The sequence below is a fragment of the Psittacula echo genome (assembly GCF_963264785.1).
Source record: "Psittacula echo genome assembly, chromosome: Z".
In the NCBI taxonomy this organism is placed as follows: Eukaryota; Metazoa; Chordata; class Aves; order Psittaciformes; family Psittacidae; genus Psittacula; species Psittacula echo.
The window spans coordinates 35,716,532-35,737,827 of NC_137742.1; the positions used below are offsets into that span (position 1 = coordinate 35,716,532).

Genomic DNA, 21,296 nt, shown 5'->3' on the forward strand with positions numbered 1-21,296 from the left:
CCTGTTTTTTTGTTAAGGATTCTTGGAATCCACCAAGCTCTGCAACCCAGTGAGGTGTCCCTTAAGCTGGCTTGCCAACGTTTAGGAAGAAATTGTGTCACTTTCAAAAACTGTGCTTTTAAGATTTGAAAAAACCATTCAAAACAGTGTGGGGTAAGACAGGAGCAATTATTAGCTGGTAAAATCAAGGGGTATTTTCTTACAAAGCTTTTACATTTCTGTAGTCAGAGATTGTCTTGTTCAGCTTTACATATTACCATATAACCATAGGCATAAAAACACTAAGCTCTTTCTAAAAAATAAGCTTTAATTAGGCAGATATTAGTATTGCTGCCCAACAGCCCTGTAGGGATCACACTTTGTTTACTCGGATACTGGCCTTTCATCTATGATGGCCAGAAACTGTAAGTTGTTTTCTAAATTCAGCTTACCTTTTAAGTTCCTTCCAGTCATGCTATCAGGGTTTGGTTTTTTTTTTCTGTAAAAATCAAACACTGTAAATAATTTAGTAGCACTGAAAGTATTGTACATGTTCATACTTAATTTTAGAGTAGTAAGTGACGTATGAGGCCTGTAAATTGCATTCTGTAATTAAATCTTTTAGTTGCCTACTCTATTTTCGTATTACTGAAAGTATTTTAATAATACTACAAATTCTTCCTCTTCCAAAACAAAAAGATGGTCTGAGCTGTCTAGGGTACCGCTCTATAGAAGCATGGAATCTTTTATTTCCATTCTATGGAGAGCTATGTATCTTTTCTAACTGTTGTGTTTGCAGTGTGGAGGAGGGTGAAGAAACCACAGTGCCCCCCTCGCTGCTTGTTTGGGATTTGTACCAAGTAGAACACATGGGAATGTGTTTGGTTGATACCATTTTACTTCTCTTTTGGACACTGCTGGCAGAAATAACCTCACCCCACTTTCAACAAAATTGCTTATAACTCTAAGAGAGGTAGCTAAACCTTAGCATAAACCTCTCTTTTCTTTATCATGCGGACTTGTCATTCCATTCATGTTTGGTTTTTTTGTGTTCATGTATTGTAACTGGAGCATAAGCATTTAACTTGAGTTTGTGGGTTCTTTGTGAACAGTGCCTAAAATTTATCTCTGGATCTTGTTTAAATGTAGCCTCAAGTGGTTATTCCGATCACAAGAGGACTCTCATGCATCAAGAAGCCAGTCTAAGTCTCTGAAGTCCCAGCATAGGGTCTTGATTTCTGTGCAAGAACTGCATGTTATCAAAAGCAACCAGTCTGTGCATGGTCTAACCTTAGTCCTGGCATTCACTGGCTTGTTAGTGTCTTCATTTTGATGGGCTGGTTTACTGTTTTAAATATTCCTCTTTCCCCATATCAGGGCATACGAAGGAAAACGAAAAAATTCTGCAAATTGAAAAAAAATCTGTAATGTCACTAGTCAAAATAAAAATATCTGTATTACACTGTCCGTTTGAAAACATAATTCTGTATGAGACCTAATTAATCTGTGAATATATAAGTAGGGGGTTGATTGCAAAGTAATTAAGAGATCACCTTTACTTCCCCTTTCCCAGCTGCTGCCAATCTGTTTAGGTTTATCTTCCAGAGTCTTACTTGTTTTTTTGCTCTCCCTTACACTAACTTTTATTTCTACTTTGAAAAACAAAGTTCTTTCTTGATATGGAGGATGCAATTGCTTATTGTTAAACCAACTCATAAAACTGTGTTGTGGATAATCAGGTGCTGTCAGACCTCCTGTGGACTATTGCAGTACTAGTGGATTATCATATTTCTAGCTGAAGATAGTACAGATTTTCCTCGTGCTATTGAATTATTTTCATACATCTGATTCTCTAACTGCTTGTTAGACGAGATATTTAACAGTCATTAGTAATTTTTTTTTGTTCCTTTAATGGGTTATTTGAACCTGAAATAAAAAAAATCTTTTGTGTAGCTAAAAATGATTTTGTTATTTTTAAAAAAATATCTTCTAGGTAATATTTTTTCTGGTTTTGTTTTTTTTTTCCCCTTATCCCAGGAATACCAAAAAACAGCAGAAAAAAACAAGGAAAAAATTTATGTCCTTGAAAGAAGACGGGATAAATTAGCCCTTGAAAATGTTTCTATGAAAAATATGTTAACACAGGTTCAGAAGGAGCATTCATCTCTCTTGGTAGCCTGTGCACTATTGGCGGGTGCCCTGTATCCTCTCTATGGCCGATCATGTGCTATGTCTTACCAGAGAGACCTTCTGCAGGATCAGGTCAACATTTATGAATTAGTGAACCAGGAGATTAGGACCCTAGTTCATGCACTCTCTGATGTAGAGGAAGACAGTCAAGATGATGCAAAACTGAAGAAAAGAAAACTCAAAGGATTGATTCATGTATTTCGAAGAGGTGTGATTGCAGTTTTGGCAGCTAACAGATTTAAAGTTTTAGCCCAGTCTTCTAGTTCTCTCTTCTCCTGGATAGATGGCTTCAAAGAAGGCATTGGAATTCTAGTTTGTATAGGAGAATCCAAAGGCAAGCATAATGTGTCAAGTAAGCAAATTGTTTTCTTCTTTGATAAGTGTTATGTCAAATTACATGGTTAATAAATAACAAACAGAAATGTTATTAATTGAGTGTAAAGACAAATTTAATGACCTTTTTATAAATGTAGTTTCTGGATTTGTGATTTCTGGTTTTCTTGACAAATTTAATTTTCTCTGAAAAGGAAATGATTAGTCTGTTAAGTATTGAAAGAAAAGTTACAGCTACACGCGTGAACTCATACTGTTTGATATTCTTGACATTTGCATTGCAGATTTCAGAACTAGGTGCTACCACATTCTCTGTGGTAAATACATTGTAATGTTCCTAAATAATTAGCCATCAGTACATTTTTGAAAAGGTGCTTCGTCTTCTATTAATAACTTCTAATATTTATTTCCTACTAAAAATGCAAAAAGTTGCTTTCTGATTCAAGTAAAATATTAATACAGGATTTCTAAATTTTCTTTAGGGATTATGTAGTCTTCCTGGCCCTTCCTGTTACCAGATCAGCTCATGTTTCCTGCTGCAATGATAAATGGTATCAGAAATGTTTCTCAGACTATGAGATCCATCTACTTTTCTACTACTTTTAGTAGTTCTGGAAGCATATTTAATACATTTAAATCGTCCTGAAAGAAGAGCTAGTTTGGAGCTTGTACACCTAGTTTTGGTTAATTTCTGAAAGAGCAGGAGGTAGTAGTGTGTCTTGGTGATCTAGTTTTATTGCTAGCTACAATTCTATTTCACAGGTCGTGAAGAGGAGCAAATTCACTGTGTTGAAGCATTCAGCTGGTTTACTAGTTCTAACCTCCTTGCTGCAATTATAAGTTCTGTCACTGAATTACAGGATGTTGTTAACACAACAGGTAAATTTAAAAGTATATTCTTGTAGTAGAAGATAAAAAATAATCAGGGTGTTTACGTAATTTCGGTTTTTAGGATTTTATCTAAACAATTCTGGACCAAATCTCTGGAGAACTGTATTGTTGGAACCGATTAATTTTCTTTAATTAGTGATATGATACTTTGTAATTTCACTATATAGAGTCACAGAAATGGAAGGCTGTAGAGTGTTTCTAGAAAGTGTATAAACAGCTTTTCCTCCTTTGCTGTTAGATATGAAAAGAACCATCTACACCATGCCAGTGGATATTTGGAAAACATGTTCTCAAAAGCTTCCAAGGAAGTAATATTTACAAGCTTCAAAGTTGTTTTGTTCCACTGTTCTAATATTCAAAAAGTATTTTACTGAAGCTCAACCTATTTTTTTTTCCATGGAATCATAGAATCATAGAATAGTTAGGGTTAGAAAGGACCTTAAGATCATCAAGTTCCAACCCCCCTGCCATGGGCAGGGACACCTCACACTAAACCATGCCACCCAAGGCCTCATCCAACCTGGCCTTGAACACCGCCAAGGATGGAGCATTCACAACCTCCCTGGGCAACCCATTCCAGTGCCTCACCACCCTCTCAGTAAAGAATTTCTTCCTTATACCCAATCTAAACTTCCCCTGTTTAAGTTTTAACCCATTACCCTTTGTCCTGTCACTGCAGTCCCTGATGAATAGTCCCTCCCCAGCATCCTTGTAGGCCCCCTTCAGATACTGGAAGGCTGCTATGAGGTCTCCACGCAGCCTTCTCTTCTCCAGGCTCAACAGCCCCAACTTTCTCAGCCTATCATCCTCGTGGTCCTCCTCTGGACTTGTTCCAACAGTTTCATGTCCTTTTTATGTTGAGGACACCAAAACTGCACACAGTACTCCAAGTGAGGTCTTACAAGAGCAGAGTAGAGAGGCAGGATCACCTCCTTCGACCTGCTGGTCACGCTCCTTTTGATGCAGCCCAGGACACGGTTGGCTTTCTGGGCTGCGAGCGCACACTGAAGCTGGCTCATGTTCATTTTTTCATCGACCAACACCCCCAAGTCCTTCTCCGCAGGGCTGCTCTGAATCTCTTCTCTGCCCAACCTGTAGCCGTGCCTGGGATTGCTCCGACCCAGGTGTAGGACCTTGCACTTGGCATGGTTCAACTTCATAAGGTTGGCATCAGCCCACCTCACAAGCGTGTCAAGGTCCCTCTGGATGGCATCCCTTCCTTCCAGCGTATCAACCGAACCACACAGCTTGGTGTCATTGGCAAACTTGCTGAGGGTGCACTTAATCCCACTGTCCATGTCACCGACAAAGATGTTGGACAAGACCGGTCCCAACACCGATTCCTGAGGGACACCACTCGTTACCGGTCTCCAGCCGGACATCGAGCCATTGACCACAACTCTTTGCGTGCGGCCATCCAGCCAGTTCTTTATCCACCAAGTGGTCCACCCATCAAACTGATGTCTCTCCAATTTAGAGACAAGGATGTCGTGTGGGACAGTGTCGAACACTTTGCACAAGTCCAGGTAGATGACGTCAACTGCTCTGCCCCTGTCCATCCGTTTCGTAGCCCCATCATAGAAGGCCACCAAATTGGTCAGGCAGGATTTCCCCTTAGTGAAGCCATGCTGGCTGTCACCATCCACCTTGTTGTTTTTCATGCCTTCCAGGAGAATCTGCTCCAAGATTTTGCCAGGCACAGAGGTGAGACTGACTGGTCTGTAATTCCCTGGGTCATCCATTTTTCCCTTCTTGAAAATGGGGGTTATATTTCCCTTCTTCCAGTCGCTGGGAACTTCACCTGACTGCCATGATTTTTCAAATATGATGGCCAGTGGCTTAGCAACTTCATTCACCAGCTCCTTCAGGACCTGCGGATGGATTTCATCAGGTCCCATGGACTTGTGTACATTTAGGTTTTTAAGATGGTCTCGAACCAGATCCTCTCCTACATTGGGCCCAAGGTCTTCATTCTTACAGTCCCTGTGTCCCCCTTCCAAGACTTGGGTGGTGCGGTCAGAGCCTTTGCCAGTGAAGACCAAGGCAAAGAAGTCATTAAGAACCTCAGCCTTCTCCAAATCCAGGGTAGCCAGTTCTCCCGATGTCTTCTGGAGGGGGTCTGCGTTGTCCCTAGTCTGTCTTTTATTCGCTATGTACCTATAGAATCCCTTCCTGTTACCCTTTAACATCCCTAGCCAAGTTCAATTCTAACTGGGCCTTAGGCTTCCTCACCTGGTCCCTAGCTTCCTGGACAACATCCCTGTATTCTTCCCAGGCCACTTGTGCTTGCTTCCACCTTCTATAAGCCTCTTTTTTCCTTTGAATTTTCCTGGGCAGCTCCTTATCCATCCAAGGAGGTCTCCTGGCCCTCCTGCTGCACTTTCTTCTAGTTGGGATGCAACACTCCTGAGCTTGTAGCAGCTGATACTTGAATACCAACCAAGAGTCTGGGGCCCCTTGCCCTCTAGGGCTATATCCCATGGAACCTTACTAAGCAGGCTCCTGAAGAAGCCAAAGTCTGCTCTCTTGAAGTCCAGGGCAGTGAGCTTACTGCACGCTCTTCTCACTGTTCTGAGGATCTTGAATTCGACCACAGAATCATAGAATAGTTAAGGTTGGAAAGGACCTGAAGATCATCTAGCTCCAACCCCTCTGCCATGGGCAGGGACACCCCACACTAAACCATGCCACCCAAGGCCTCAGCTGCATCCAAGGCTGTCCTGGAGCATCACATTTCCAACCAGCCCTTCCCTGTTGGTGAGCACGAGGTCAAGCATGGCACCTCTCCTTGTCGGCTCCTCTGTTATGTGCAGGAGGAAGTTGTCTCCCACACAATCAAGGAACCTCCTGGATTGCTTGTGCCAGGCCATACCTTCACTCCAACAGATGTCAGGGTGGTTGAAGTCCCCCAGGAGAACAAGGGCCTGCGAGCTTGAGGCTGTTCCTATCTGCCTATAGAGCACTTCATCCACAGAGTCCTCTTGATCAGGCGGTCTGTAACAGATCCCCACAGTAATGTCCCCCATCGCTGTTCTCCCTTTAACCCTGACCCACAAACTCTGTGTCGACTGCTCACCCGTCCCCAGACAGAGTTCCATACTCTCCAGCCTATCCCTAACATAAATAGCAACTCCCCCTCCCCGCCTGCCAGGCCTGTCTTTTCTAAAGAGCCTGTAACCTTCCATTCCAACACTCCAGTCGTAGGAGCCATCCCACCATGTTTCTGTGATGCCTACTATATCATACCCCTGCAGATGTGCCCACATCTCTAATTCCTCTTGTTTGTTTCCCATGCTACGGGCGTTTGTATAGAGGCATCTGAGCTGAGCTCCAAATGAAGCTGGCTCATTGGCTGGAGCGGCTGGAATATCTCTGCATCGCTCCGAGCATTTATTGTAGGTGTTGGCAACTGACTGGGTGTGTTGGGATGGAACGATGCCCCCCTCCCCCAACACATCTAGTTTAAAGAAACCCTGACCAGTCTGGCAAGCCTCCTACCAAAACCACTCTTCCCCTTCTTTGTCAGATCAGCTCCACCAGCCCCCAGTAGACCTGGCCTACTACCTTGGTTCCCGTATTCAAAACACCCAAACCCCTGACTATGGCACCACCCTTTTAACCATTTATTAACTTGGCCAATCCTCCTAGCTTTTTTAAGGTCCCCCCCTGTATCCTGGAGAATTGATGAAAAGACAATCTGAGCTCCAGAGCCCCTAACCACCTCTCCCAGGGCTCTGTAGTCCTTCTTTATGTTCTCCAGGATACTTCTATCAACATCGCTAGCACCCCCATGGATCACTAGAAGTGGGTAATAGTCTGTGGGACTCACTAGAGCAGGCAGCCTCTCTGCAACATCCCTGATCCGTGCCCCAGGTAGGCAACACACCTCCCTCGAGACTGGGTCAGGCCGACAGATGCGTGCCTCTGCCCCTTTCAAAGTAGAGTCCCCTACCACTATGACCCATTTCTTTTTCCTGGCAGCACCAGTGGTGATCTTCTTTACTGGTGCACCAGCTGGTTGTTTCTGGTGCAAGTGACCTTCCTTCTTAGCCCCCTGCAGGACAGCAAAGCGGTTCTGAGTGGGGACAACAGCTTTAGGAGGAAGCCCCTTGTTTTTAATTGTCCTCTTCCTCCTTTTTTTGTTGTTTTTTGTTGTTACTATTTCCCAGCTTCCTGGGTTGACGGCCTGCTCCTCTCCCCCATGAGCTGCAGGGGACGCTTGAGTGCCCTGCACAGTTCGGGCCTGGAAAATATATGTATTTTTTGCCTATTTCATCTGTGTTTTTCTTACATGTAGGCCCTAAAACCCACACGTATTTAACCTGAGATATTGCTGCTGCTGAGTGAAAAGAAATAATTGTCTTCTGTGTTTTATATGATACTAATCTAGAATTTCCAGATCTGGAAAACGATTGAATTTGATGGATACTCCTTTCAATAAACTGGTGTCCGAAATCAGCCATTGAATCAAAAGTGTTTTTATTCAATTTCAGGTGCTCTTTCCTGTTTTCAGTAACTTCAATTTACACCCTTAAAAAGCAAAGTTTGAATTGTGTTTCACAATATTTGCAGGGTTTTGCTGCAAGTGTTCCTCTATATGTAATGTTGAGAAAGAACAGCAAATTGAAAAAGGATAAAGATAAACTTTACAGCAGCATCGATGTGCTGAAGTGACTAACTAGAATACTCTAAACCTCATGATATATTTCTGATATTCAAGTATATGAGAATTCTGGTGGACTCCTCTTGATATCTCTACACTCAACACAGTTTTCATTTTGAGAATTAGGAAGAGCCATGCTGAGAATGTTATGACCACACTTTGGTGATTTTTTCATAGCTTATCTCTATTTTAAATAATTTTCACAGAACCTCAAGATCTATCTTTTCATGTATTACTTGGAATTCTGTTTCTCTTGAGATCAAAAGTCTCCCAAGAATCTGTGGTTCAAAAAGTAGTAATAAATAATTTAAAGTTTGACGTGAAATTCCAGAAGTGTTGAAGTGTTAAGGCTCTGAAGGAACAGATTTGAAAGAAAGCTTGCATACTTAGGAAATTAGGTTCTGTAAGTCATATTTCAAATAGGATTCAAACCTTCAAAATGACTTAAATGATTTGGGAATTTATTTTAGATATAAATAGGAAATCTGAGGGGCATCTGCTCTTTTCAGATCTTGAAATAATGGCAGTTCCAGATTGGACTGCAGATCACAGGACGTGCTGTCTGGATCTACAATATGGCATGGTTTGATGTCTTAAAATTACTGTTAAAGATGGCTAGGTTCTCAGAAACCATGTGAGGCAGTTGAAAGAAACCAAATCCATATTGCTCAGGTATCACTAAAACTTTTGGGCTTACATACTCTGGTGATTTAAGGCACCTTTCTGGAGATTTTAGCTTTTAAAAAATAGGGTTTGGTTTGACATTTATGATCATTTCACACTGTTCATTAGTTTGGTTCTCATTCCAGCATGTCTTGGGATGATCTCTTAGATTCAGTTTGAATACAAGTTCACTGAATTGTTGGGGTTTTTTTGTTTTGTTTTGGGTTTTTTTAATGTTAGTTTTGTAGGTGTATTTGAACAGAATTTGTACTGAGATAAGCCAGAGAAAGTAAAGGTCAAGCATTTTGAATACAAACATCGTCAACTGTTACATGCACGAAGCATTTGAAGCTCAGCATGAAAATTTTAGTCTTGTGTAGTACTACTAGTACGTTCATCCTGCTGACTGTTTTATTTCACTAAAACAGTGTAAGCAAGAATTTTCTTCATCTGTTAGTGAAGTTTGTCACTTTTCCTTGTCTTTTTTCCCCCATTTCTTTAATTGTAAGAATTAATTGTTCTTTGTGTAAATTTGTTAATAATTTCTTATACACATTACAAGATACATAATGCTTTTACTGTAATTTCTTGATCCTTTGTGGGCAGGTACTTAAAATGTATGCACTTAAACCATATATTCAGTTCCCAGTAATTATAGGTACAGTTCTTTGTGGAATTGCATTATATTCTCACTTCAGTTTCCAAAGCAGTCAGTGCCTTTCTCAACATATTAATGTGTATTTAGTCCAAAAATGCTCTCCATAAAAACCAACCAACCAAGCAAAAAAAAAACCCAACAGGTGATTATTTGCCTTGTCATTCCCCAGTCCAATAAATTACCTTAACTTGTAGATGCTAAGATTAATTTGGTTATGAACTGGAACAATCATTTAAAATACTACAAAACAATTGGTTCTAGACATAAGGAGAGAGGCTACCATCCTAGGTACTGCACATATGGAGAAATATTGCCGTTTCTGGCAGGCAAACAATCTTGTGTAAAATGGGCTACCAGCTGGAAATATCAGGAAAAATGAAAGAACAGTAGGTCATCGACAGTATTCTTGTTTTGGTATTTACCGAAAATCATGATAAAGGAGAAGTTTTTTTAGAAGGTTTTGGTGTCATCTTATGTGAAAGCAGTACAGATGTTCTGGTTTTAATTTTTAGTTTAATTTTATTCTTCTTAACATTAAAACTACTGAATGCATCTTGACTGGAGAAAAGAGATGGTCTTTGAAACTGAAAGATGCGTAGGACAGGATGATCTGTTAAAATATTGAAGATAGATTATCTTTTAAGTGATTACTAATAGGGAATCAACTTAAGTAAAAGATAGGAGCCTTGGCCAAAGTAAACAGAGTGTTGCAATAGCAGTTTCTTCCGAATAAGAATATATTTTTTTAAATTATTATTTCAAATAGTGTTTGATGGATAAAGATAACAATGCTGGATAAGATTTTTAGATTAATTGAAAGAGTGCTATATTAAACATGAAGCCAGATTTACTACTAGCTGGGGCTGTGGAGAGCATGTACTCAAGAATAGTATTCCAGCCAAGCACTGGAGTCACTGAAATAGTGGTATTTGGAAACCAAGCAAGAGAATGGCTCTGACGGAGACTATGAGTTTATCTTGTGCCTTTTTATTTGTTTGCTTATCACATATATGTGTAATTGATTATTTATGATAAGAATCGTAATCTGAAGATATCAGTAATTAAGTTTCATTTGCTTTGAACCTGTGGTGTTATCCTCACAATGTGTAAGAAGAAATTCTTTAACTTAAAAAAGCTACAATCTTTTTTTTCTGTTTATACTTTTAAGTAAATGTTTTAATTCACTGCAGCGACAGGAGATCTGCTGTACTACAGAATGTAAATAAGCTCTTCCATGCTTGTCATCTTACACTGATAGTATCATAAGACAAGTAATGACAGATTAAGACCTGCCTAGCAGAGGGAAAACTAAATTACAAGACTTTTATTAAGGCATAAATAAACCTATTAACTGTTATCTGGAATACCAATTAGTGGAAGGAGCACTGACAATTTTATTTATCAACATTAAACACAATTATTAATTACAGACCTGACGAATCTAGCAGTAAGCAGGACATGTTGGGTGTGCTGGGGCCTTAAGTCCATTATATGAGAAGGATGATTACCAAAATCCTGTGGGGAAATAAGTAATTGTAGCTGTAAAATTTTAATTGCCTTGGAATAAGGTAAATTATATTCTCTTGTCTCAGAATATAAATAGTATGGCATTAAGGTACCAAGCCTCACTAATTTTGAACAGCAAATGATTTAGACATCTATAGAGGGGAGAGAAGAAGAACCAGGAAACCCTCAGAAATTTGCATTGTAAATATTGCAATAAAGTAATTTACCATGTGCTATCACATCTGACATCTTGACCTGGCTTGCATTTACTTGCATCCATCTTACATATTTTATGAATTACAAAATTAGGACATCAAAGAAAGACTTGAGAAAGCATAGTATTGGAGGAGAATATAAAAACAACTCGAAAATTATTCTTTGACAGACAAATCTTATTCTAAGAATCCTATCCTACCCTTCCATCCGGAGATTGATAGGAGTAGAGTATTCATTGCTAAATACAGAATTTGTCTGAAAGTCTTTCTGAGGTATTTCCTGTGAGCTCAGTCTTCTACATCTTAATGGAAATTTCCTACTGAATATTTTAAAGGTGCTATTTATTGTTGTTGCTTTTTACCACTGAAGAAAGCCCCCAAAGTAATAAACTCTGTGATGTTTCTTTGTTGTTGCTGTTTCTTAAAGATCCAAAGCCCTGGCTTTCTGAACACTTACTTGTAACTGCAGCCAGGAACTCCTTTTCAAAACTTATGGACAAGCTGAATGTAATAATGGAGACTGTTCCATTGGACTGCAGAAGGAGCATTTCTTACCTGGAGAAAAACTCCTTGGTACAGAGATTGGCTCATGGACTTCATAAAATAAATACCCAGGCCCTGGAAGCTGGATTGTGTGACAGACTACCAATTACGGTATGCTTATTTATAGTGCTACTTCATGTAACAGTAGGTTCACAGTGTAGGTTCACAGCATAAGTGTTACGGTGAAGCTCTCTTGATAGTACCATTAATTTTATTTCAGATTCTTTATGAGTCCATTACATTGAAGTCAACTCCATAGAGAATCAGAAATAGATTTGCAACACCAAAAAGCAGTAGGGCATTAATAGATCTTTTATTTTCAAAGAATTTAAGAAAGGATTTGATATATCCAAGAAAAAGATTTTTTTAATGTTCTATCAAAATTGTATTAGCTTTATAAGAACAAATTTGTAAAGTTTGATAACGTTCTTCGCTTTAGCCGAAGTGAAACGATAGTGTCTTTCTTACATAATCTTTTATTGTGGGCTTTACATGAAAACAGGTACTTCTTTGAAAACGGAATTTCCAGTAACCCTCAACAGTACACAAAACACGTTCTCATTCTTGCACTCGCATGTGTCTTTTAGAGATGAACAGCAAAATGACAGCTTTATCTAATTTGCTTGGGTACTCAATGTGATTGTTTTTATTGCTAAAATAGCACATTTTATAGCATATTATTTTGTTTCTGTTTACTAACAGAAAAGTATAGCATCTTTGCAAAAGCAGATATTTGAATTTACACAAAGACTTCATACAGCAGAGGTGGAACGCCGTTCACTGCGCCTAAAACTTGCGGAATTTAAATGTAATTTCAGTGAGATGAAAAAAGAAGCTGAAAAAGCCCAGAGCCTGCAAAAGCAATTAAATATATTTAAGCAATCTGTAAGTATATTTAATTTAGATGATTTAAAGAGATCCTCCTTTTTACACATTTTTTTTTTGTGTTCTTTTGAAAAACAAGTATAAAATCAATCTTCTATTAACAGAATTTTTCACAAAACTCGCTTTGTAAATATCACTAAACTGTAAATCAGATCTATTTAGAAAAATCTCCTTTCCACAAGAGTTTCTCTTTGATTCATAGAAAGAGCTATTTAGTGTAAACTATATGTTTGGTGGTCAGTAACCTAGGTTAAGTTGAAAGTTTTGGTGTGATATATATATATATATATATACACCGTAACATTTGTAGGTTTCACATACCCAGCTGGCATGAGGGTGTCCAGTAAGTGTGTTCATGAGAAGTTCATAAAGTACGAATGTATGTTAAACTTTACATGGATATTGCTGAATATTATGATAGACATTGTACTGTATTTTTGAGTGTGGTTTGCATCCTGAGCTAGTCTTAGTGTACAAATCTTAGTGTGGTTGTTCCCTGAAGGAGTAAGTTTCTGGCAAAGAAAAGAAAGAACCTCTACTAGATTCTGAGTAGCGCGTACACACCCTTTGCTGTCGCTGATTTACTTAAACGCTATGGGTTTACTAACCCATAAATAGCACTGCCTGGCAGGAATGAGACAACAAAAAGGTTCCCTGACTACTGGAAGCGTAGCGAGTAATGGACACAGTATTTAAGGGATTCATACCATTTCCTGGGTTATCAGTTTGTTCCCTGTCACACTCACAAAACTGTGCCTTCAGTCCTTATTGGAGAAGGAGAAACTTGTCTTGTTTTGGCGTGCTGGTGGTTCATTGGGCACCTTTCCTTCTATGCATATTTTCCATAAGTTGCATTCAGGATTGAGCTTACATTTGAGATGGTTGATAAGGTGAATGGGTAAGGATACTTACACATGCTTTACAGATGCACAGTATAACTGAAACAGTCGTGTCCCAGAATGAGCAGCCTTCTCTGTAGCTTTGCCCGGTGTTGATCCTGAGGCCTAGTTGGTAGACCTGTCAGTGTGTCCCAATCGAAACATTTTTAAGCAGGGGATATTTTTTAGGTAATTTCACATACATTCTGCTTCCTAGCTGATACAATGGATTTTTTTTTTTTTTCTTTTTACTCAAATGGACAAGGTTAGATCTAATCATCTTCAGTTTTGCTCTTAATGGGTTTTATTCCCTTACAGTTCTGGGACAATTAGATGAGGCTCTCATATTTTAGATTGTTGTTGAAATGTAGATGATGATGTAAAAATTATTCCTTCTTTCTGGAACATTTTGGGGAGGGGAGGAAGAGCCCAGGAAGATATTTTGTTTACAAGGTTTCATAAGATATGCATTGAAATGTTGGGCATTGGTCTACATATTTCCTTCTAAATACTGATTCTTTACAAGCTGGGGTGCTAATTTAAATAGAATAATGAATATGTAATGTTTACAGTACCCTGAATACTTTTTTGAAAGAATACAGTCAATAAAGTTGTCTGCTGTTTTTATTATTCAGTGATCTATCTTTATGTTAAAAAAAACTATTCATCTTTAGCACTGTTTTGTTTTAGAATTTGATACATTTTCAAATGAAACTCTGAAGTCAAGCATGTAAACAAGTGAATACAGTTACACAATAAAACACAATTTGTTTGCCTTATCAGAAATTGATCACCCATGAGAGATTTGAAAGTGCATGTGAAGAATTAAATAATGCGTTACATCGGGAGCATCAGGCACAAGTGCTTTTGAATGAACAGGCGCAACAGCTGCAGGAGTTAAATAAGAAACTAGAACTGCACTCCAGTGAAGAAGCAGACAAAAACCAAGTCTTAAGTGAAACTGTAAAGGTAAGATGATCCTTCTGAAATAAGACACCAGAAATGCACGTTGTGATGAATAAGCCAGACTTGCAGTTCTTGTGCAAATTAAACGATAGGAGTAATCACACACCTGCTACTCAGTCCATTAGAATATTAGGGTCCTCCAAAACCACTTTCAAAATGAAACTTCAAGGTATAATTTATCTTTTCTGCTTTTGGGACTGGGTGATGTACACCAATATCTGTAATCTGTGGAGTGTCTGTGTTTTACGTTTCTTTTACATAAGAGATGGCAGTTCTAGCTATCATGAGGTGTTTCTAGACTATAGGAAAAATGAAGGAAGAAATACAGGAACAGTTTTATTTTTATTAGCGGTCATAAAAATGTTTTAAAACCTGGTTTAGCTGTTTCCTGAATATAAACTTAGGATACAAAATGCATGTGTCAGTTCAGAAGATGCTAGTTGAGAGTAAAGAAAGATCCTTTTTCATCACAATTTAGAATTTTGTCCAGATGCAACAGGTAATAAGGAAAAAGATACTGTTATTAAAATCTGTGATAGCAAATCAAGGAGCACAGAAATAATAAGTGCTTTGAAGCCAGGTGTATATCTAACATGGGAAGAGAAGAAACCTCATGATGGCAGGCCAGTAATACGTAGTGACCTGAGGTTTGCAGCTTTTATTTATTTTGTATTTAGAGCAAGCTTGCTGCTAGTATCTGCTCTTCAGCCCCACTACTGTCTTTCCCAGTATTCTTTGAATTGTTAGTTGAGCAAAAAAGACTGCTTCACTGGTATTTTGAGAAATAGAATAATTTGTGATTGTGAGGAAGATGTAGGGAGGAAGTGAAAAGAAATGTCAAGAGGTGGGAGGAGAACCAAAAAGATGCAAGCTACAAAACTAGTAGAAATGTCAGAACCCATTGTTGAAAATGTAACTGTGAAAATGGATGACAAGGAGTATCACTTGCTGCATAAAGTTTGAAGTGATGTACAGTGGAGGAAGCTAAAGGATATTGTTGAATTTATTAAGGAGGATTTTCATGATCAGTATTACTAAAACTGCTTTGCCTCACTAAGGGTGAAAGACAATGAGATTTCCAGTATACCTCTTGGTTTTTTTTTTTTTTTTTTTTTTTTGTGTGTGTGGTTTTTTTTGGTTTTTTTTTTTTTTTTTTGTGGGTTTTTTTTTGGGGTTTTTTTTTTTTTTTCTCCCTTCTAGTTCCCTGACTTTTGGTGTTTCATTTCAATATAAGAATAAACTTGTCTAGTGTTTAAGTTGGGTTGCTTGTTAATACTGTTGCTTTTTTGTTTTAGGTATAACTGCAGTATATAAAAGTGATTAGATTTGTATTTGATTTCTTTGGGAAATACTTGATTCAAGATTTTTAAATTAGGAGCGTAAAAGAGGGAAGGTATAGAAGACAGGTGTTATTTGAAGTCTTCATTATGGTCTACACTTTATACCTTAATGAGTGGTATTTCACTGTTTTACTTTATATGTAAAACAGACTTTTACATTTGTTCAGAAATGAAACAAAAAGTCAATTGTAGGCATTTAAAATATAGGATGGAGTTTTAAACAAATCTATTTTATGGATTATTGGATACTGAATTATATTTCGCAGCTTCTGGGTTTTTTTTGTTAATTAAAGACTAGATAATTTTTTTTTTTTTTTGAGACAGCAGTGATCCTAAAATGCATCCTAATTCCACAAAGTCTTAGCAGTTGTTTGCTACTGGAACAACTGGATTTAGTGTAAAATTCTTGATTATAGCTGAAATCTGTAAAGTTACAGTACAATGTAATACTATAGTAGTTGTGAGAAGATGGAGACTAAGAAGGTTGACAAAGTAAGCTTTAGACCTGAAATGTATTGCTTACAGTTCTACTGATTTGGTTTTCTAAATGTAGACTATAATTGTCAGTTGTTTCCATGGAGGAGTTTTGAACCAAATTTAAGTTCTAGACTTGTTGCCATGTACTGTCCCTAAACTTCTCTTTAAATAATAGAAGGTTTGTTGATGTCTTGTAATTCCTTCTTGTTGCTTACTACAATAGTTAGAATGATCTTGCATATAAATAATACGTTAGATACTTTTATTTTCAATCACTTTTTTTAAAACTTATTCACACTTCAACAGTAAGGAAGTATTTTGGTATTCATATACTTTCATGAAGTAGGCTTATTAAAGGAGTAATACTTAATTTCTTAGCTTTATCAGTTCAGATTTTAATCCTGTATATTTTTATCTTCTTAATGGCATGTACCATAGAGACATCTGAGGTAGCCAATTACATTCAAGGTCAGCTGGAACTAGGCAACTCTTTCACACCAGTTTTTTCTTAGATGAGGTGAATCAGTAGCTGTGATTCCCCTGTCTTTGAAGGGAAACTTCATCTCTAGCAGATACAATTTTTACTCCCTATACAAGCATGTCTTAATTCCAGTAAAATGCTTCTTTCTATTGGCAGGCACCATGTGTATGTATATGTATTTCTTTTTAAGTATGTTAGTATCTGTAATGAAAACAGTGTCTTTTTAAGGAGCAAGTCATTGAAATTGTTGATGAATAGTTATTCCTATGTTGCACGTTAGCATTTCAGGTGCAATGTATGTTAAATCATGTAACTTGATCTGGCTCAAAATAGGCTTAGATACATGTTTTAGAAGACAACACCCTAAATTTTGGATTTATTTGCTCTGCTGAGTTTAGTGAAGCTGCCACTGATTTATGAAAGCATAAAAGTAAAATTCTCATTCAGGTGCTTTGATAACACTCATAGAAAAATATTTTCTGATGGGACGGTTTGGCGTGTTTGTTTTCACTAGCTATTTTACTTAAATCATTATTGCATATTCTGTGTTCAGAAAGTCTAGTGTCCTTTGCTGAACAGGTGCAACCAGATTAGATTCTGATGGAGACTGGGATTGCTAGGTTTGTTTTGGAAGTGGATGTTTTACCTGAACATGATCTCTGTTCTTCTTGTGGATTTCAAGTGAGGGTAGTACACAATTTGCTGCTTTATGTTGCTTTCCCTCTTTATCCATTTATACCCACATATTTTCCCTGAAAAGTAAACTCAGTTATTTATACAATTTCTTTTGTTAATACTATTGCACACATTTAGCAAGTCAGTTTTCTAGTCGGCTATTTCTGCAAATAATGCAGTATTGTAACTTACAGAAGGGTTTAAAGGCCTCACTTGTATGAGGAAGACCAAGTGATTTTCATGCTTCTCAAATAGAACAGTAAAGATTACAGTCATTATAAATAGAATAAGTTTAGGTTTTGCTTTTGTTTGTGGGGTTTTTTGTATGTTGGTTTGTTTTTAACTTTATGACAGCTTAAGTTGTAAAGATTGTTAAGATTTGGGTGCACTAGGGGATACTGTTGATCACCAAAAACTTGTTTGTCACTTTTTCAAGAAATGGGATTTCTGTGTATTGCCTGGTTAAATTAAAGGTGTTCTTTATAGAAAGCAGTATAGCTGATTACCATTAGAGAATTTGTATTAATCGAGCTTAGCATGTTGAAGAGAGGCAAACTCCCCTCTGAGTAGGTTAGAATCTAAAATTCATAATTAATTAATTTAATGGTTTTTCTTATTTTCCATACTATGTTCTGAACACCTAAATAATGTACAAAGTATGTAAGAAAGGATTAGCATCGCCATCTGTCCTATTCTTAGTCAAAAGAGGTCATGTGTTTTTGTCTTACAGTAAAATAGAAGTTAAACAGTTTTGTTGTGTATTTCAGTTTATGTTAACACTATTTCTGAAATAAGTAAGCCTGCTCATTCTTCTTTTCTGTTACATAACTTCCAATACTACTAACTTCTTAGATAGATAGACAGATAGATAAATAGTCTTCACAGAGTTAGGTTAACTGAAAACTAGCCCTGAAGCCGGTCCTTTGTGCTTCTTTGTTTAAAGGTTGCAGTGCACGATGCATGGAACTGAGATATATGGGAGGGGATAGTCTTCACATAGTCCTCCTTCTAGCAGCTGCTATCTCTACAGAATAGGAAAGACACATAGAGAACATCCTGTTGTGAACTGCACCTGAGACATTGCCTTCACAGAAGGAAAGAAATGACTCTGGTGAAGTTTCAATTCTGTTATTCCATGTGCACTTCAGATATCTAACTTAAACTTCACATTAAATTTCTCTCTTCTGTGGTTTGTCAATGAAGTTTGTTTGTTTTGTTGTCTGGCTTTCTACTTTATTATCTTTTTTTTTATCACAAACTTGTGCATTAAATCTTCTCTTGGTGATAAATAATTGTGCTGATTCTGTTTAGCATTTTAAAAGCAGCTCTTTGTTCTGCACAGCTCTCCTTGCTTTACTTATCTGGTTAGCCTCTAAGATTCAGGGTCCAAGGGTTGCCCTGGATTTTTTCTACTTTAGAGATCACTTAATTAGGAATATTGATCCCTGTGTTTCCTCACTGAACTGACTTATTTCCAGTCAGGTTGGTAGGTCTGTGTATTTCCTTTGTTCTGTGCCTAGAACATTCATCAGTATCAGCATGAGTAGTGTGAGTGGGCTGAAGTCAGTACATGGCCTTTAGAAAAGTATTGCAAAAGTATGAAGCAACTAGCAACAAAGTTGTTGAAGGTCTGCCTTTTCTGAATCAGGCTTTCCAGTAAATATGTAAGTAATGAGGGGAATAGGAGAAATAATAAGGTTAAAATTTGTGGAACTAAGTATGTGTTCACATTATCATGAAGTTCAAGACAACAGTTCAAAATTCTGCAGTATGAGTCACACAAACATAAATTGATCAGAAGTTCTTATTTTGAAAGGCTATGGTAATTACCATTGTGTTACTGTTTCATTCCTCTGCAGTTCCTCTTTTATGCGGTTTTGCAAGTTGAATGTTGGTAATATATCATTGTAACTTGAGCAATGTTAAGATTTTACATTGAAATTTGAACACTCACACCAGGTGGACTTTTTTTGTTGTTTCGTAAATTATCCTACTACACAATATTTTATTGGTTAGTGGTAAGAATTTTATTCAGGCTGGTTTTGTCAGGCAAAGTCTTTACTATCTTTGTATGGTAAGAAAATAGTAAAATAATGTCCAAAATTACTTCAACTTTACGTGGAGGGAAGAGTGAAAGGAATTGCCAGTTTATTACATTTATGTTCAATTTAGGCAGGTTTAAATGTTATTTATCTCATGAGAAAAGGCATGCCTATGTTAGAAAAATTCATACTTTATTTTTAATGTGTTAAAGAATTTAAAGCAACTGAGGATTTTGCTCTCACCATGATAACAATTTGGCACTGAGAGAGAACACAGGAGTAAGTTATGATTACATGACATCCCTTTAATCTTTGGAAGGTAGTTATGAGCAGGAGTTAATTCCCAAGTAACAATAGGTTTTCTCTTCTATAAAAATAATGAAATAAATTTGATCATGTTATTCTGATTCAGTAGTCCGAATTTAGCAGTAATTTTTATTAATCATGTACTGAAGAGCTCTTCTGGTACTTTGCAGATGAAGGCAGGTAACCAGGACAGGTAGAACTGTGCCCAGGAATAATGAAACTAATGTGGAAACAAGATTCAATAATTTGGACTGCAAGTTACTTTTCAACAGATGGCCAAGACCCTGGGGTCTTTTGTCGATTAATGATGGGCACACAATGAAACCTAGGATGCTTTAGTTATACCTTTATAATGTAGTAGTGTTGCCTGTTTTACAGAATACTTTTTATCTTGAGTCTATTTGCTGCATTGTGCTATTAAAAAAACCAACAACCTGACATTCTGACAAAGGTTAAATAAAGAAAAAGAAAGACTTTAACAAAGTAATTGCACAAACCAGAGCAAGTTTTATAGTCTTCTGAAAGTAACTTCCAGTATTTTCTGGGTATTCCATTTGTAGAAACTATTTGCCACCCTTGAGAGGAAGTAAGTATAAATGGAACAATATTGGTGTCTAAAAGCTTAATGGTTTTATTGCTGCATTGTAATTATGCTAATAAACACCTCTGTCCATGACCTTGGAATTTATAGGGCATTGAGAAAGATTTATTGACATGTAATTTGGAAGAAGAATGGGATTATTGTGTAATTACAGTATGTGGTTATTAAGCATATGTACTTACATACTTCTTATCCCTGTTATTTCAGGACCTTCAGCTGTGTTTCAGTTTTCACACAAAAAACCAGAAAGGCTTCTTGGTAAATCCAGTGTCTGGGAGATCTTTGTTATGTTATTGAGTCAACTACAAAGTAACTTTGTTACCTTGACATATGTAGAGAGGATCAATAGATCTTTAAAAACAGTATGTGGTATTTTTAAAGAAATGTTCTAAACCTTATTTTTCGTAGTAGTTTAGATATCAATGTGTAGTACTTTCTACTATACTGGTTCTTGATACGCAAGTCCTTTATACATAGATTTGTTTCTTGATGCTGTTTATCTAGACTATCTCGAGGGCCCCATCATTTTTTCACCTCAGGTTTTCCCATGATCTCCCTTTCTATTGGTGTGAAGCTAACTCTGTAAAGATCTTTATATTTTCTTGTGAAACTATATGTAACTAACTCTCAAATACTGGAGTATAATTAAGCTATTAGAATAAAGTATTTATCTTAGCTGGCATAAGGTTAAAGCAATGGATGCATTCCTCTGCAATTTGGTCCCCTTTTTTTGCTACATACAGTACAGCACCCCTGCCTATTTTTCATGCACTTTGGTTATGAATTTAATTTGACAGCCTATTTTAATTAGCTATTTGATGATGTTATCTTCTTTCAATCATTAAAAGCATGGAAGCTCTTCAAGATTGTACCAAGGTAACAAACTCAAATTCTTTTCTTCTGTTGCCGAAATTTTTGTTGACTTTTGCAGTGTGCATTTATGCAAAACCCACAGAAGTTCTTGTTGCATGTATCTTTTTACTGTCTCAGTTAGAAGGACTTAA

General features: G+C 37.3%; 1 protein-coding gene across 1 annotated transcript in view; it reads left to right on the forward strand.

The window, feature by feature from the left end:
- The window catches only part of CCDC171 (coiled-coil domain containing 171), a gene marked incomplete at both ends in the record, with an annotated part of 152,274 nt that overhangs the window by 63,876 nt on the left and 67,102 nt on the right, over positions 1 to 21,296 (forward strand). Inside the window, 5 exon segments of the mRNA XM_080638297.1 lie at positions 2,017 to 2,521; positions 3,265 to 3,381; positions 11,526 to 11,752; positions 12,344 to 12,526; positions 14,188 to 14,373. Of these exon segments, the coding sequence (XP_080494423.1) occupies positions 2,017 to 2,521; positions 3,265 to 3,381; positions 11,526 to 11,752; positions 12,344 to 12,526; positions 14,188 to 14,373 (1,218 nt within the window).